The sequence below is a fragment of the Lithobates pipiens genome, unplaced genomic scaffold, assembly GCF_037356315.1.
Source record: "Lithobates pipiens isolate NorthernLeopardFrog02 unplaced genomic scaffold, aLitPip1_a1.2 Scaffold_16, whole genome shotgun sequence".
NCBI lineage: Eukaryota > Metazoa > Chordata > Amphibia > Anura > Ranidae > Lithobates > Lithobates pipiens.
This window is the reverse complement of record NW_027507748.1, coordinates 527,172,558-527,189,309: the sequence shown is the minus strand read 5'-3', so window position 1 is coordinate 527,189,309 and position 16,752 is coordinate 527,172,558. Positions and strand designations below refer to the sequence as shown.

At 41.2% G+C, this 16,752-nt stretch overlaps 1 protein-coding gene across 1 annotated transcript in view; it reads left to right on the top strand.

The window, feature by feature from the left end:
- Positions 1-16,752, top strand: part of SUGT1 (SGT1 assembly cochaperone of MIS12 kinetochore complex) — a 277,622-nt gene that overhangs the window by 140,920 nt on the left and 119,950 nt on the right. Inside the window, exon 9 of the mRNA XM_077483157.1 lies at positions 13,384-13,413. Coding sequence (XP_077339283.1) covers positions 13,384-13,413 — 30 coding nt within the window. The remainder of the gene's footprint in view (positions 1-13,383; positions 13,414-16,752) is intronic.

Genomic DNA, 16,752 nt, shown 5'->3' with positions numbered 1-16,752 from the left:
AGAGCAGAACACCAGTCTTTGCATCCAATTCTAGCTCTGATTGTTGTAAGCTGAGATCTCAAAGGCAGAGGCATTTAGGATTTTGTAGTCCTATCCATGATTTAAAATTTAAATCTTCTTTTGCAAGGTTTATAGCTGAAAGTGGAAATACGATTTTCACTTGAGTGAAGTTTTCTCACATGCCTTTTGGTGGGCCATGTTTTTTTCTTTCCTTTCTTGGGGGGGTAGTACAACGGATGGCTCTTGGCTCTTTCAAGGTCAGATGTCTGCAATGTTTGTCCCTTTTCAATATCTTCTTGGTAAGAATTTGTTGATTTATGCCCGTAATCCATTTGTGCATTTTGAGATATTGATCCCTCCAGGAAAATGTTAAGGTGTGCAATTTTAGGGTCCATTGGAAGGTTTAATCACACAGAGGTCATTAATCGTCTCAATTATAGAGGTCCAGTACCGGAATAATATAGAAAACCTCCTAAGAATGTGGACTAAGATGCCAGTGTCCAGACATCTGGGACAATTAGATTGCTGCTCTTCCCCAAGAATAGTTTCTGTGAGGTGTGATATATTTCAGAGACTCTGGACAATGGGAGGGAGGCAGCACAGTGGTCCTGTGGGGACAAGTCCAAAGGCAGAATCTGTAATTTGGACCAGTTTATACGCAGGCCAGTGTGATTGCCAAACCCCTCTATAACCTCAAGGGCAGCCCGCAGCAACGGGCCTTCATCTTCCAGGTACAGCAGAGTATAGTCTGCGTGCATACTTACCGATTCCTCCAACTACTACAGAGGCCAACTATTCCCAGGTGTGCCCAGAGAAGAGCGGCCAAGGGTTCCGCCACCAGGGCATACAATTAGGGGAAAGCGGGCAACCCTGACGGGTCCCCCACCCTAGTGGGAAGGAATCCGATACCCAGCCATTAACAGCAATTCTAGCCACCGGCCGGTAATAGAGCAAAGTGACCCATTTAACAAAATTGGGGCCAAAGCCAAATTGTCCCAAACACTCCCAGAGGTAACCCGACTCAAAGGAATCGAATGCCTTGGCCGCGTCTAAGGACCCCACTGCTCTCGATCCCACTGAGTCATGCCCGGCCTGGATATTCATATATAAGCGGCGGATGTTCATGGCCATATTTTTCCCGGGCATGAACCCCGTTTGATCAGGGTGAATAAAAGATAGAATGACTCTATTAAGGTGGGCAGCCAGTATTTTGATATCGGCCTGGAGTAGCGAGATGGGGCGGTAGGACTTGGGGAGATGGGTGTCTTTACCTGGCTTAGGCAATACTATGATAATGGCTTGTCTTAAAGACTCAGGGAGGGCTTCAGATTCAAATATATAATTATATAATCTCAGTAGCTCCAGTACTAATGTTTCAGAGTATTGAACGTAGAAATCTAGTGGAATACTATCTTGTCCGGGGGCCTTGGCCGAGGCCAGGGAAGCTATCGCTAGGGTAATCTCGTCCGCACTTAAAGGGGCCTCAAGATCGCTGACCTGCGCTGCTGACAACCGGGGAAGGGGGACCCCCCGCAAATAGGCCCCAGTCTTGGCCCTCGGGGTGTTCACCTGTGAGGCATACAGGGTCGCATGGTACTCCCAAAACATCTCGGCCACCGCCAGCGGGTCAGTCACCTCCATACCCCATTGGTTAGTCAGGGAGACCACCGGGGGCCTAGAGTTTTGATGTGCCAAATAAGCCACTAACTTTCCCGCACGTTCCCCCTGCTCAAACACTCGCTGTCTAGTAAAGAAAAGCTTCTGCTTAGCCTGCTCATATTGAAGGTGGTCAACTAGGCGTGTGTGATGTGCAAGTACCTGGGCCTTTGTAGGTGTAGGGTCAGTGGTGAAGTCAGTGGTTGCTGACTCCAGTCCCTCAACGGCTTGTTTCAACAGAGTTTTGGAGGACTTTTTCAGTCTGTTGATGCGCCGTGAGAGAGTGGAGCGAACGCGCAGCTTGAAGACCTCCCAAATATGATCCACCTGTGCCGTGTCACGGTTAGTGCCAAAGAAAAACTGCCACTCACTCCGTATGTCCTCGTAGTCGCTTAACGCGGTTAACCACCCCGGTCTGGGCATAACCGAGTCCAGAACCATATTAAAATCCCTGAGCCAAATCGCTGGGATCGCGGGGTGTTGTGCCATAAAAGAAAGCCCTGCGGCAATAACCCTGGAGTTATAGGGTGGGGGTACATAGTATGCCAGGATGAGGTATTGTTCCCCAAATAAAACACAATGTAAAAATATATACCTGCCCTGGGGGTCCGTCTGCAGGGAAATTAAACTAAATTGGGCTGTTTTGGCTACTAGGATAGATACTCCACGGGAGTACGGTGTATGGGTGGCATGGTAGGTCCAGCCAATCCATGTGCGTTTCAACGCTAATTTCAGGTGCCTGGTGACATGCGTCTCTACCAGAACTGCAATATAGGCTCTATAGGACTTAAGGCAACTAAATACTGCTGTGCGCTTCAATTTATCACGAAGCCCCCGAATATTCCAAGCCAATAACTTTACTATACCCATGGATTGGGCACCTCAAGTGTGTTTAGAGGAGGATAAAAAACGGTCCCCAGGGCCGGGTCACATACATTCCAGTAGATGTCACATCTTACACAATTAAAAAATTGCAGCCTGCACTTTAACTGATCATACCTTGTGCCATATTTTAAAATTAAAGCGAACAAACATAAAACATAACCAAAACGCATGTACCCCAATCCCACCCCACCCCCCCAGCCACCCAAACCTTGCTGAAGCATACATCCCAAAACAAACTGGAACATGGCGGAGTCCGCAACGACTAGCCTTGGGGGCGAACATTCACTGGGTATGTTCCCAGCGATGGAACTTGAGTCTTCCTCACCGTATGGCGGTGATGTGAAAATAAAAAGAACATGTATCTGAGCTCAATGCATAGTACCATATTTACATTGTGCCCACTCCATCGAGTTGCTGCATTAGTTCAGGGTGCATGTGGTCATCCAAGGATATGTCAGCCGGGCCAAGAGCAACCATAGGAAGTTCTTCATAAACACAAGGCCCCACAACTCGACTGCTTATGCTGTTGTACCACGCAAACAGAGCCTTGGGAGCCTTTGTCAATCCTCGGGGGTGAAGAAAAAAAAAAGGAAAAGGGGGGAGGGGAAGAGGGGGGTGGGAAGAAAAAGAGGGGGAGGAGAAAAAAATTTAATAAAGGGGGGGGGGGGATTAGGAAAGAAGCAGAGGGTGAAAGGGGAGGAAAGTTAACACAGGACTCCGACACAGCTCCCATGCCTGGGTATGAACCACCAGGTAATACTCCCGCATGACGGATAGTAGTCATCAACGAAGGGGGAAAACAAAAACCATCCCTTTCATTTAGGCAGAGTAGACAAGGGGCAGGATCAATAAGTTTGGGCCCAAGAAGCCCTGTCAGCTGAGATCCTACAGTCAACAGATCAGTTCACGGCAAGAGCGTGCCCAGAAAATTGTACTCACAGATCTGCAATATGTTCAGTCCTGAGGTGGCCGATTCCACGCCGCGTCCCTCTGATACAGCCAGGCCGCTGCCATCGCAGGGTCTTCAAAGAAATGGGCGCGATCTTCGCTCGCGATGCGGAGCTTAGCCGCAAACAACATGGCGTATTTGATGTGGTGTGCCCTTAGATGCCTTTTCATCTCCACAAAGCGGTAACGCTGTTTTTGGACTTCTGCGGAGAAGTCTGGAAAGACTGATACATGGCCGTACTGGTACGGGATGTTTCCTCTGTCTCGAGTAAGGCACAGGATAGCATCCCTATCACGGTAATTCAATAGCTTGGCGATGAACATGCACGTTGGGGCTCCCTCGGGTGGTGGACGCGCCGGCACCCTATAAGCCCATTCTATCACAAACGAGGCAGAGAAGGCCTCTCTGCCCATACGTCTTTGTCAGGAGGGTTTCCAAAAATGGTGCCGGGTCTGCACCCTCAGAGCCCTCCTGTAGACCGATAAACCGCAGATTAGACCTGTTCTCCAGGTCGTCCTGCTTCTGGGCTAGTTGTTGAATTTGCCTCTGCATGTCCTCCTGGGCGTGCTGCATCGGGATCAGGACATCCTCGGGCTGGCCGATCCGGGTCTCTGTTTCTTTCACCCGGTCCCTAAGCTTGGCCAGGTCTTGCCGGATCAGGGATATGTTCACCTTGACCTCCTCGATCTTGGATGTCAGGGTGGATTGACAGGTGAATATTGCCTCCAGTACCTTCACTGTGTCCGGCATGGCGGTCTCCGCAGGCGGGAATCGCGGGCTGCCATGTTGGCCCTCGTGGTCCCGTTCCTGTCGCCGGTACTTATCCAGTGCTGCAGCCGCCGCGGTATTTCTCTTCGGCGGAGACATGTCCGCTGCCGCACAGGATGTCAGCGGGTACGGTGGTGTAGAAGTTTTAGCCGATGGGCACGCAGGATGATTGCAGGAGAACTCAGTAAGAGCGGAGCTCAGCACACTCGCGTCTTACTCCATTGCTGGCCAGGCCACGCCCACCAATATGTTCCCTTTTAGTTAATTGTGCAGATGCCACTATTAATATTTGGGAGAAATTATTAAAATTGTGTCTGTAGAACAAGATCGAGTTGAAGATATTGAAAAGATGAGTGTTTAAGTAGGTGGGTTTGGCGTGATGATAGGACATCATTGAGGTATAGTTGGTAAATGAAGAGGATGCCAGCTTGTTTCCAATTCTCAAACACCACTATTTTGGCTACCTCAGAAAGGGCCAGGTTGTTCCACAATGGAGCATATTGAGTAAAACCCAGTATGTTTAGTAATTGTTAGGGTAGCTTTCCAGATTTTATGAATAAGGAGTCATGAGGGGAATTGATGCTACAAAGGAAGTCGTTCCTACAACCCCTGCCAAAAAGTATGGAATCATACTCTTGGAAAATGCTCATTTGGATTTGGATTTTATGTGAATTTCAGAGACCTGGTTCAACAGCTCTCATGATTGGCTGGCAACCATTCCAGGGTATTCCCTTTATTGCAGGGATAGAGAGGGTAAAAGAGGGGGAGGGGTATGCATATATATCAAGAATAATGTACAACATGTGGGAAATGACCTCAATAAGGGAGCTAGAGAGGAGGTTGAAATGGGTAGAGCTCCAAAGGGATAAGTAATACTGGGATTATGCTATAGGGCCCCCTAACTTGAGAGAGGAGGGGGAGCCAGACCTCTATCACAATTTGGATTAGCACCAAGGATGGTAAGTGTTATAATGGGGGATTTTAATTATTCAGATATAGACTAGGGGGAGGGACCACACATTCGTCTAAGTTTTGCCAGTTCCTAAATGCCTTGCAGGACAATTTCATAGGTCAGATGGTAGACGCACCAACTAGAAACAAAGCGTTACTAGATCTACTGATTACCAACAATACATCATGGATGTGGAAATACGGGGCAATTTAGGAAACGGCAATCGCAGGTCAAAAGGCTTCAGTATACATTTCACGAATAGGAAACATAAGGGGAATACAAAGACACTGAATTTCAAGAGAGCCAACTTCCCCCAAACTACAAGCCTTGCTAGAAGATCTAAATTGGGGTAAAATCTTAGGAACAAATAACAGGAATTAGAGATGGGTTTGCTTTAAGACCATATTAAATAAGGGCATTAGCCAGTGCATCCCGTTGGGAAATACATTTAAAAGAGTCCTGGATGGCTTAACTTAACTCCAATGTAAAATGCATATAAAAGCAAAGGAGAAGGCCTTCATAAAATACAACGCTGAGGGATCATCCTCAGCATTCAGATTTTACAAAGCATGCAACAACAAATGTAAGGCTGCAAATAGGGTGGCGAAGATAGAACACAAAAGACACATAGTGGAGGAGAGCAAAAAAAATCCCAAGAAATTCTTTAACCACTTCCCGGCCATTATATGACGCCCTCGACTTTGAGCGGGGGCTGTCTGAATGATGCCTGCAGCTACAGGCATAATTCAGATATAGTCTTTTAGAGCCGGTGATTCTCTACACCATAAGAACAATCCTAGTGGATGACCCCCCTCGCTGCCCTCAGGTGCTGGAAGCATGCCACGGCTGTGAAGCAGAGATCATTTTTTTTAATTTTATTTCAGGCTTCCCAGCCTAGAGGTGAGATGTGGGATCTTATTGACCCCATATCTTATTTTAAAGAGAACCTGTCATGCTTATTCCTATTACAAGGGATGTTTACATTCCTTGTGATAGGAATAAAAGTGATGAAAAAAAAGTGTCAAACTAAAAAAAAAAGTATAATTAACAACAATAAAAAAAACTAAAATGTAAAGTGCCCCTGTCCCCATGTGCTCGCACACAAAAGCGAACGCATACATAAGTCTTGTCCACATATGTAACCAGTAGAACATTTTAAAATGTCGCCTATGGGGATATTAAGTACCGAGGTTTGACGCCGTTTCACGAACATGTGCAATTTTGAAGCTTGACATGTTAAATATCTACTTACTCAGTGTAACATCATCTTTCACTTTATGCAAAAAAAATTGTGTTAACTTTTAAATTTTTTATTATTTTTTTTATAAGCATACAACACTTTTGTTTTCCAAAAAAAAAAAAAACACGTTTGAAAAACTGCTGCACAGTGTGAGATAAAAAGTTGCAACCACCGCCATCTTATTTTCTAGGGTGTCTGGCAAAAAAAATATACGTTGACGGGTTCTGTGTAATTTTATAATAATAATAAAAAAAAATGTAAATGCGCCCCGTCCTGCCGAGCTCGCTGTGCAGAAGGGAACGCTGACGTGAGCAGCGTTTGCATATGAAAACTGTTCAAACCACACATGATTGTTAGAGCAAGAACAATAATTCTAGCCCTAGACCTCCTCTGTAACTCAAAACATGCAACCTGTAGATTTTTTTAAAATATCGCATATGGAGATTTTTAAGGGTAAAAGTTTGTCGCCATTCTACAAGCGGGCGCAATTTTGAAGCGTGACATGTTGGGTATCAATTTACTCAGCGTAACATTATCTTTCCAAATATAAAAACAAATTGGGCTAACTTTACTGTTTTATTTTTTAATAAAAAAAAAAAAAGTGTATTTTTTCCAAAAAAAGTGCACTTGCACGGTGTGGCAGAATTGCAACGTCCGCCATTTTCTTATCTATGGTGTTAGAAAAAGCAATATATAATGTTTGGGGGTTCTAAGTAATTTTCTAGCAAAAAAAAATATTTTTAATTTTATTAATAATTTTAGTTTAGTTTTACATATTCAGTGATGAATCGCCAATCGGCATTGGGCAGGGTGATGATTCCAAAACATTTGTTTTGCGCCTCCAATGAAATGTATGAAGACTACCTAAAGAAAACATGCACATTTCCACAATCTGGGGTATGGGGTTTCATGTTGGGTAAATGTACAGTGGAAATGACAGTCTTAAAGTTTACACACAGCATGTGATTATTGCAGTGTAATACGCCACTATCAATAATTTTATGGCCAATCCACAACTGCTATATATTATTATAAAGGCCATATACATACATTCTATAACTGCAAGGAAGTTTTAGTTTCCCAGTCTAATATCACTACGTTAGTGCTACACAAAGCTTGGATAAAAAAAATATGGAAAAGATCTTTGCCTTTCATTGTCTCATTTTTTTTCCTTCCTTGATGAAAACCTTTTATTCAGTGTGTGCAGCATTCTATTTAAATATTTTCCACTAACAGAACGGTTGACTAACCTTTTCATGTCTTTTCATTCTTGAATTGTTCCTTGCTGTTTTGGGTAGCAAGGGGTTTCCTGTAGTGTCTGTGGTTTGCAAAGCAGTACAAAGTTTTGGAACAGTTTGTGAACCTTTTATTATTCCAGATAGTTGTGTGAATGTCTCTTAGGCCTCATGCGCACTGGGCTCTTCTAAATGCTTTTCTCCTGGCAGGAGAAAAGCCGCTTTAAAAACACTCCTACGCTGTGTTTTTTTTTTTTTTTCCAAGCATGTTTTAAGGTGTTTGTTCATTTCATTGGCCAGAATATAAATTTATTCTGACTGTTGACACTAAAAGCACCTAGCATTAAAGCCCTTTTAAACGCGTTTACATTTGTTTAGGCTCGTCAGGTGGTTTTTATGCTCAAAAGCTCCTCTCTGGAATGCAAAAGTAATTTTTTTTTTTTTCTGCCTCAATTGTAAACGTCTATACTGTGTATCCAGACATATGTAACATGGAGGAGCATACAAAATTACGGTAAGTGCAAAACTGATCCCAAAAAACAAAAAATGATATCAAGCAAGTAGCCAGTGAACTTAAAAAACACGTGTAAATATGTATAAACTTCTAGTTGGAAGGTTTCTTTCATAGGTCGTCCACAGGTGTTGCTGTGCTATAAATGGTGCAAACCAATATTAACCACTTATCTGCCTGGCACTTACACCCCTTCCTGCCCAGGCCATTTTTCAGCGCTGCCGCACTTTGAATGATAATTGTGTGGTCATGCTACACTGTAACTATGTGAAATTTGTATCTTTTTGTTCACACTAATAGAGCTTTCTTTTGGTGATATTGCCGCTGATCAGCTCTTCTTGCCACACATTCTGTCAGTGTGAGACCATAAGAGCCAATTACCGGCACTTCCTTTTTTTTACATGTGACTGGCTGTGATTGGACACAGCCGATCACATGATTAAAGAGCCTCATTAGCGGCTCTTCACAGAGATCAGGGCCGCTTCGTCTCCTATCAACACAGTGCGGTCGCCGCACTGCGCGCTCCCGCGGCTATGCAGGGGCGGCCGTTTGGGTGTGCTGTCATATGATGTCCACCCAAAACGAGAGCCGCACCGTCCGGCCATCAGTTGACGGTGGGCAGGCGAGAAGTGGTTTAGCATGTGACCAGTGAAAGTCCAAAAAAAGATGTGCACACAAACATATAGCAGGTCTCAGTTGATAAGTTCCTTTCCAAAGTTCCTTTTCAAAAGTGCTACTGTGATGGAAAAAAAACATATGATGCTGTTAACAGGTGCATGCATACAGGATCCACCCCGATCCTTCTTGGGGTGTTTTCGGGCACAAACATATGGAAAAAGAGCCCGCATAGTAAAGTACGTTTAATTAAAATCAATCTTTACAGCGCTCCAATCATAAAATCAGTCTTTAAAAGGTTTCATGGGGAGGGCAAATGGATGAACATCAATTACCAGTCCTTTAATCAATATTATGAATGGGCATCGGATCTGATATCACCACGGTGCCGCAAGCTTTATCTAACGCTGCGTTTCTCCCTTTCCCACAGGATGTTATCAAAGACTATCTTGGAGAAACGCAGTGTCAGACACAGCTTGTGGCACCACAGTGACATCACATCCCATGCCCGTTCAGTTGCAGTTAGGTTGTGAGAGAGCCTATTGATTAATGGACTAGTAATTGATATTCATCCGTTTCGACCTCCACCTTGGAACCATGTTTATGTGCATGTCTTGTTTGGACTTTCACTGGTCACATGCTTAATATTGATTTGCACTATTTCTAGCACAGCAGCACCTGTGAAAGGAACCTTCCAACTAGAAGTTTATACATATTTTCACATGTTTACGTTTTCACTGGCTACATGATTGATAGTTCTTTGTTTTTGTTATTTATTCGTTTTGCACTTAGTTTTGTATGCACTACAATTGCACTTTATTATATTTATTCAGGCTGTCAGTGCTGTGGTACTTTATATCCTTTTTTTTTCCATGTTTTTGACTTGTCATGTTATGTCATGTACAGCAGTGGCAGGACTGATCACTAATTAGTATCATGTAGCGCAGGGGATTGTTTTTTCACATAATATGGAGGCAGAGAAGAAGAAGAAAAAAAAAGCTCAAACACCTGTAAAAGCAGCATTTTTTAGCTCAAATGTGCATAAGGCCCAAGGGTCCATGCACACTAGGGCAGAAAAAATTACATAAAAAATGCTTTATAGCGGCTGATATTGCACAAGAGTAGGAGTGTTTATGGACATTTTGCTTTTTTTTTCTGTTTTTGTTTTTTTGCCAAAACATTCTTCACTGCTAATTTTTAATGTGAAAACAGGAATGCTCTTAAACGCTGCATGTTGAGCATGTTAAGTGTAGTTTCTGCTAGAAAGCTTCTCTCAAAAACGTGATTCTGAAGGATTATTTTTCTTATTTTTTTTATCTCTAAATGTTCCTCTGAAAATATGCTTGTGAACTCTCTACCATGCATGAACATATAGGCTAACATAGATCTGTTTCTACAGACCGAAGGAACATTCTCAAAACTGTATAAGCAGCATTTTTTTTTTTCATTCCCCATGTGCATGGGCCCTTAAAGTCTGAGATGATCGTGAAGAAAGACAGCCCTACTTAACCACTTGCCAACTGCCCACAGTATATATCTCATTACTGTGATGTTAAATACCGGGGTTATGGTGGCTAGCTGCCATAACCCCTTTAAATTTTTTTTTTTCTGTGAGTGATTCGGGAACAAATAAGTGATCCCAGCGGCGCATTTGCGATTGGAGAGGTGCCACACCACCATAGAGCCCCCACCACCAGGTGCACCCCACCATAGAGCCCCCACTTGCCTCTATGACCTTGGAATACTGGCGTGACCTCCGACGTCACTTCTGGTTCTCGGGCTTAAAAAAATATTTTTTTCCCTAAATCAGTGTCAAAAACGTTTTTTTTTTTTTTTTCTCTTGCTTTTAAGGGTAAATGAGAGATCTGGTGTCTTTTTGACCCCAGATCTCTCAATAATGATGATCGGTCATTCTTATTACAATTACAAGGGATTTTTAAATTAAAATAAAGGGACAGTGTAAAAATAAAAAGTAAAATAAATAAGAAAAAAAATGTAAGCGCCCCATCCCTTTTGCGCTTGTGTACTAAAGTGAACGCATATGCAATTCATGCCCGCATATATAAACCGCACATGTGAGGTATTGCCATGATGGAGCGAGAGGAATAATTCTAGACCTCTGTAACTAAACAGGTAACCTGTAAAAATGTCTAAAGCGTTACCTATGGAGAATAAGTACTGTGGTTTGTCACCATTCCATGAACGTGCACAATTTTAAAGCAGGACATGTTCAGCATCTATTTACTCAGCTTAAGCTCTTTCACAGTATACACAAAAATTGGGCTAACTATTGTGTTTTGTGTTTTTTTTTTTTTTTTTTTTTTTTTTTATTAATTAAAGTGTAATTTTTCCGCACAAAAAATGTGTTTGAAAGACCCCTGCACAAATACCATGTGATATAAAATATTGTAACAATCGGCATTTTATTCTATAAGGTCTCTGCTAGAATAAAATATATAATTTTGGAGGTTTGAAGTAATAATTTAGCAAAAAATACAAATTTAATTTGTAAACAGAAAAGACCTGGTTACAAAGTGGTTAAAAAACAAACAGATGGTGGGACTTTGTATGAAACACACAGCAGCACAAAAAGAAGTCAAGTGACTGAGAAATAATGTTTATTCATGTTATATTATCTAACATACAACTTAATGAGTATATAACCTCCAAAAGCATTTGATCATTTACAACATAAGGTACATCGTAGTCTGCAATCATTGAGTCAGTTGTAGAACAGACAATGGATATGTATTATACACATAGGCAAGTTAAAACAATACTAAATATATAAAAAAAAAAATAAAGGAAGAGGAGAGAAAAAAAATTATGTAAACATAATTCATATACTGAATGATTATAAACCTGAATAAAACCGTAAAGAATATAAATTGGTCCATGGTAGAATGGTAGTAAAGTGTAAGGCTTGACGCGTTTTGAGGCCTTATAGCCGCTCATCAAAAGCATAAACCATAGAAAATATCTAAAAACAAAAAATATTAATTCTAAATGATCTAAAAGAATAATTGATTTAAATTTAGGTAGGGGTAAGAAAACATAAACAAGGGAAAATTGTAGTTGAAGGTTTGTTACCAGGTTGCATATTAAACTTACATCTGCAGAGCGGCAGTGCGGCATCGAAAGTTGACAAAAAAATCGCAGGGTCTCATACAACCAAAATTGTATAAATGTGTTACTCATTTACTCACCCGTTTTAGGGTGTCCTTAATGGTTTAATTAATTCATAGATGGCATAGTGTTTAGTTTTATGTCTGCCTTTTACAAGACATTCATGCAGAAATCCCGGAGGTGACTAGAGGGCCTTGAGTATTTTACTACTGTTATTTACAATTTACCATATATTGAATCCATACATATCCTTTGCGTGAAGGACCCTTTAGGACCTTAGATCTCTGCATTTTCTGAACAAACGTTCCTGAGATTATAGGCAAGCCATAGAAATCTGTAACCGCTTTGGTTCCTTGTCAGGAGTTGGCATTTTCGTAAGAAGCAAATCTCTTCATCTGCTGTGTACAGGTAACAGGTATACATTCATCCTAAGACAGTTTGTAATTATACTACAATGAAACTTAACATGAAATCAATAACGATTGTGGGAGTGAATGTTTTTATGCTAATCTGCTTCTCCTCTGTGCATCAAGTTTGGCGAGAAATGCAGGGCAATGATTTGAATACACAGAAGGCCTCATTGTTTTACCGTTTACAGCGTTTAATGTAATTGAAAATAATTAAACCCACATTATCATTATATTTGTAATGTTCTCAGAATACTTTTGTGGATTAAAAAGAAACTGCCTGCAGGTAAAATGAATATAGAAATTGGTTTTATGCTACAGCACTGTGTACTTTTGGCCACTAGTCTGCACTGTTGTGCCATTTTATGGTCAGTATTGACTTCTAAAGTAAGTGAAATGGCAAGGATTTTCATATTAACTTGCTTATAGACTTGGTTGATTTTGTTTTCTAAAGGCTAATCTTCAGCAGAAATGTGTGAGAGAGATGTTTTTAAAAGCTTAACGATCATTGCTTTTAAATGTCAGTAAATGTACTGCATATCCTTGCTGCTGTACTTTTAAAAAGCTGAGTTTTGTTCCTGCTTTTCATTTTCCATTATACTGGTACTTGAGTATATTAAATCCAGTTTTGAATGGCTTGGTGTTTACATGTCTGTTTTACAACATGCAATCAACAATTAATTTTCAATATATTTTGCATATCAGATTTGTTTGCATTAATAATGCATATAAAATAGGGACATGTGCTAATGGAACCATAAACTGATCATTAACCACTTCCCATGCTGGCCAATTCTGGTACTTCGCTCCTACATTATTATTATTATTTCAGGTGCTTATATAGCGTGTCAATTTACGCATTGCATTTACATTACATTGTACATTCACATCAGTTTTTACCTTCAAGGAGCTTACAATCTAAGGTCCCTAGCTCTCATTCATACGTACATATACTAGGGCCAATTTAGTCAGGATCCAATTAACAGCATGTCTTTGGAGTGTGGGAGGAAACCGGAGTACCCGGAGGAAATCCGCGCAGGCACAAGGAGAACATGCAAACTCCAGGCAGGTAGCATCGTAGGTGGAATTTTAACCAATGACCCATTTACTGCTAGGCAAACGTGCTAACCACTACACCACTGTGCTGCCCATACATGTAAAAATCATAATTTTGTTTCTAGAAAATTACGCAGAACCCCCAAGAATTGTCTTTTTTCATAGTGGAGACCCTAGAGAATAAAATCGCGGTCATTGCAACTTTTTATGTCGCATGGTATTTGTGTACCTTTTTTTTTTTAATGCCTTTTTTGGGGCTGAAATTGACAAAAAAACAAAACAGTAACGTTAGCCCAATTTTTTGTTTATTGTGAAAGATGATGTTTAATAGATGCCTAACATGTCACGCTTTAAAATTGCGCACATTTTGTGGAATAGCGCCAAATGGAGGTTACATGTTTAGAGTTACAGAGGAGGTCTTGGGCTACAATTGTTGCTTTTGCGCTAACGCACGCAGCGATACATGTGATTTGAATGCCGTTTACATGCGTGGGCATTACCTGCATATGCGTTTGCTTCTGTGCGCTAGCATGCGTGAACAGGGGCATTTTATATATATTTTTTATTCTTTATTTTACTTTTTTTTATTTGTACACTTTCTCTTAAAATTTTTTTTTTTTTATCACTTTTATTCCTATTACAAGGAATGTAATAGGAATAGTGTGTTACAGGTCCTCTTTATGGAGCGATGCGGGGTCAATAAGGCTCCACATTTCTCTTTCAGACTGGAAAGGCTGAGATAAAAAATAAATACATAAAAATAAATTTATATATATATATATATATATATATATATATATATATATATATATATATATATATATATATTTATTTATATCTGTCTCTATCTCTCGACCTTTCCAGCCACGTCTTTGGCTTTGTTTACTTCCGCCAGCCTGGACGTGATGTCATAACGTCACGCCTGGGCCTCTGAGGGTCATAGAGATGACTGACCAGAAATCTCTATGGTAAACTTCCGACTGTGACCGACTCGTTCTCTGGCTGTCAAATCACAGGGGCGATCCGGGGGAGAAGCATCGGAGGGCGTCCCCTCCCACTGCCTGTAAGAACAATCAAGCAGCTGAACTGCCGCTGTGATCGTTCTTATGGTGCACAGAGTCACCGACTGAAAAAGATATCTGGATGATGCCTGTAGTTGCAGGCATCATTCAGCTATCCCCCACTCAAAGTCCATGATGTAATATGACATACCTTGGGTGGAAAGTGGTTAAAACATAAAAATGTATTTAATTCTTCTTGAATGACATGAAAAGGGTGTACACTGTTTTGGATTGCTGGAATAGTTAACTTGTTTATGCTGGATACTGCTTAAAGCATTCTTGCTTTACCTCGCTCATCCCAACATGGATCTTGTGAGAAGCAGAGAAACCAGCAATTCTATAGCTCTCTAATTAGCCAGTATGTTGCTTTACTCCTATTATGAAATTACAACTTTAGGTCCCTTTGTATTTTTAATAAATTAATTTCTTTGCCATCTCTTTAGCAGTTCTGACTCGTGCATGTTCTCATTTGTTCATATCATCTCTGTGCTCAGAGGAAAAAAAAGTAAAGTCTCTTCCCCCCCTATAAAATAACAAACATGTTTTTACTTACCTGCTCTGTGTACTGGAATTGCATCAAGCAGCCCCTATCCTCCTCCTCTTGTGTCCACTGCCGGCGCTCCTGCCTGCCCTTCTTGGTGTGCCACTGTAGGAAGCCACTTCCTATGCTGACACACCTGTGAGCTTGATCCTGAGCTTGGCTGTCTGTGTCTTTAGACTCGAACAGCGAGGCTCAACTACACCCTCTGCTCCCTTGTTATAGGATTTGACTGACGGCAGGTAGAGAAAATGGCTTCCACTGCTAAGTCCCTCTGCTCCAGCTCACATTTATGACAAATGGGATACGGCCACCTACGCATCAGAGAAAGTCTTTTTGGGGTAACAAAAATATTTTTTACCTTAACCATTTATGCTCTGGAATGTTTTATCCCTTTGTGACCAGACCATTTTATGCTATTCTGCACTGCGCTGCTTTAACTGGCAATTGAGCGGTCATGCAACACTGTACGATAAAGAAAGTTTATATAATTTCTTTCCTACATATTTTCTACTTTCTGTTATAAAGCATTTCTTCATAAATTAAAATTTAGGCCAAAATCTATTTTACTACGAGTCTTTGGTAAGAAAAAACAAAACAAAAAACGATAAGACCCAAAAAGGTGTATACTGGTTTGTGTGAAAGTTATAGCTAGTGTGTGTGTGTATTTTATATATATATATATATATATATATATATATATATATATATATATATATTGATCGATTGAGAATTCTGATGTACTGACAACCTATATAATTTCTTCAGTCTGAGGTATTTAGTAAGATGCATGGTATTTTTTTATTATTTTTGTCACAATTTCTTTAGAAAATGAGGTGCAGTACAGCGTCATCATATGACTGATGTGGCCGTGATCAGGGACACTGAGTGGTGACAGTAGTAAAAACAAAAAATAATAATTTTCTTAAACATTTTAAACCTCCCCCCCCCCCTTTTATTTTTGTTTTTTGCATACTCATCAGAGTAGTTCCGTATCATCATAGTAAAACAGTGCATAGTAACAGTAAAACTGTACAGGGCGCTATTATTGGCCCAGGTACCATGTGTTGGCTGTGGGCTAATCACAGCATCACTGTATAGGAAGCAAAGCTTTTAAGAATGACAGTCATTCAGTGGCTGATACCTGCAGATGAAATCCATCAGACAACGGTCACTGAAATGTCATGCTGCGCACTCCAGACTGGATCACGTACGTGATCCAGTCTGCCCATACAGTTGGCAAGTGGTTAATGCCAGGTATACATTAACCTCTTGTCGACCAGCCGCCGCAGTTATAATGTGGCAGGCTGGCTTGGCTGTGGGAGTTGTACGTCATACAGTAGACAGTTGTAGACAGAATGGGGATCTGCCTGTGTAAACAAAGCAGGCCTCCGTTCTGATGGGGCATGACGCAGGAGCTTGTCTTCCTGCTATGCAGGAAGACAGATTTGTGTGTTGTCCCAGGCAGCCCATCCCCCCACACAATTAGGAACACAATGCAGTGATCGCCCCTGATGTTAACCCCTTCCCTGCCAGTGTCAATAGTACAATGCCAGCGCATATTTTTTAGCACTGATAATTGTAATAATGTCACTGGTTCCCCAAAAAAGTGTCAAAAATGTCAGCTAGGTGTCCATCGCATGGTTGCAGTCCCACTAAATAGCCCTGATGCATAAATATTTCCACTATTTTGTAGACACTATAACTTTTGCGCAAACCAATCAATATACACTTATTTTTACCAAACATATGC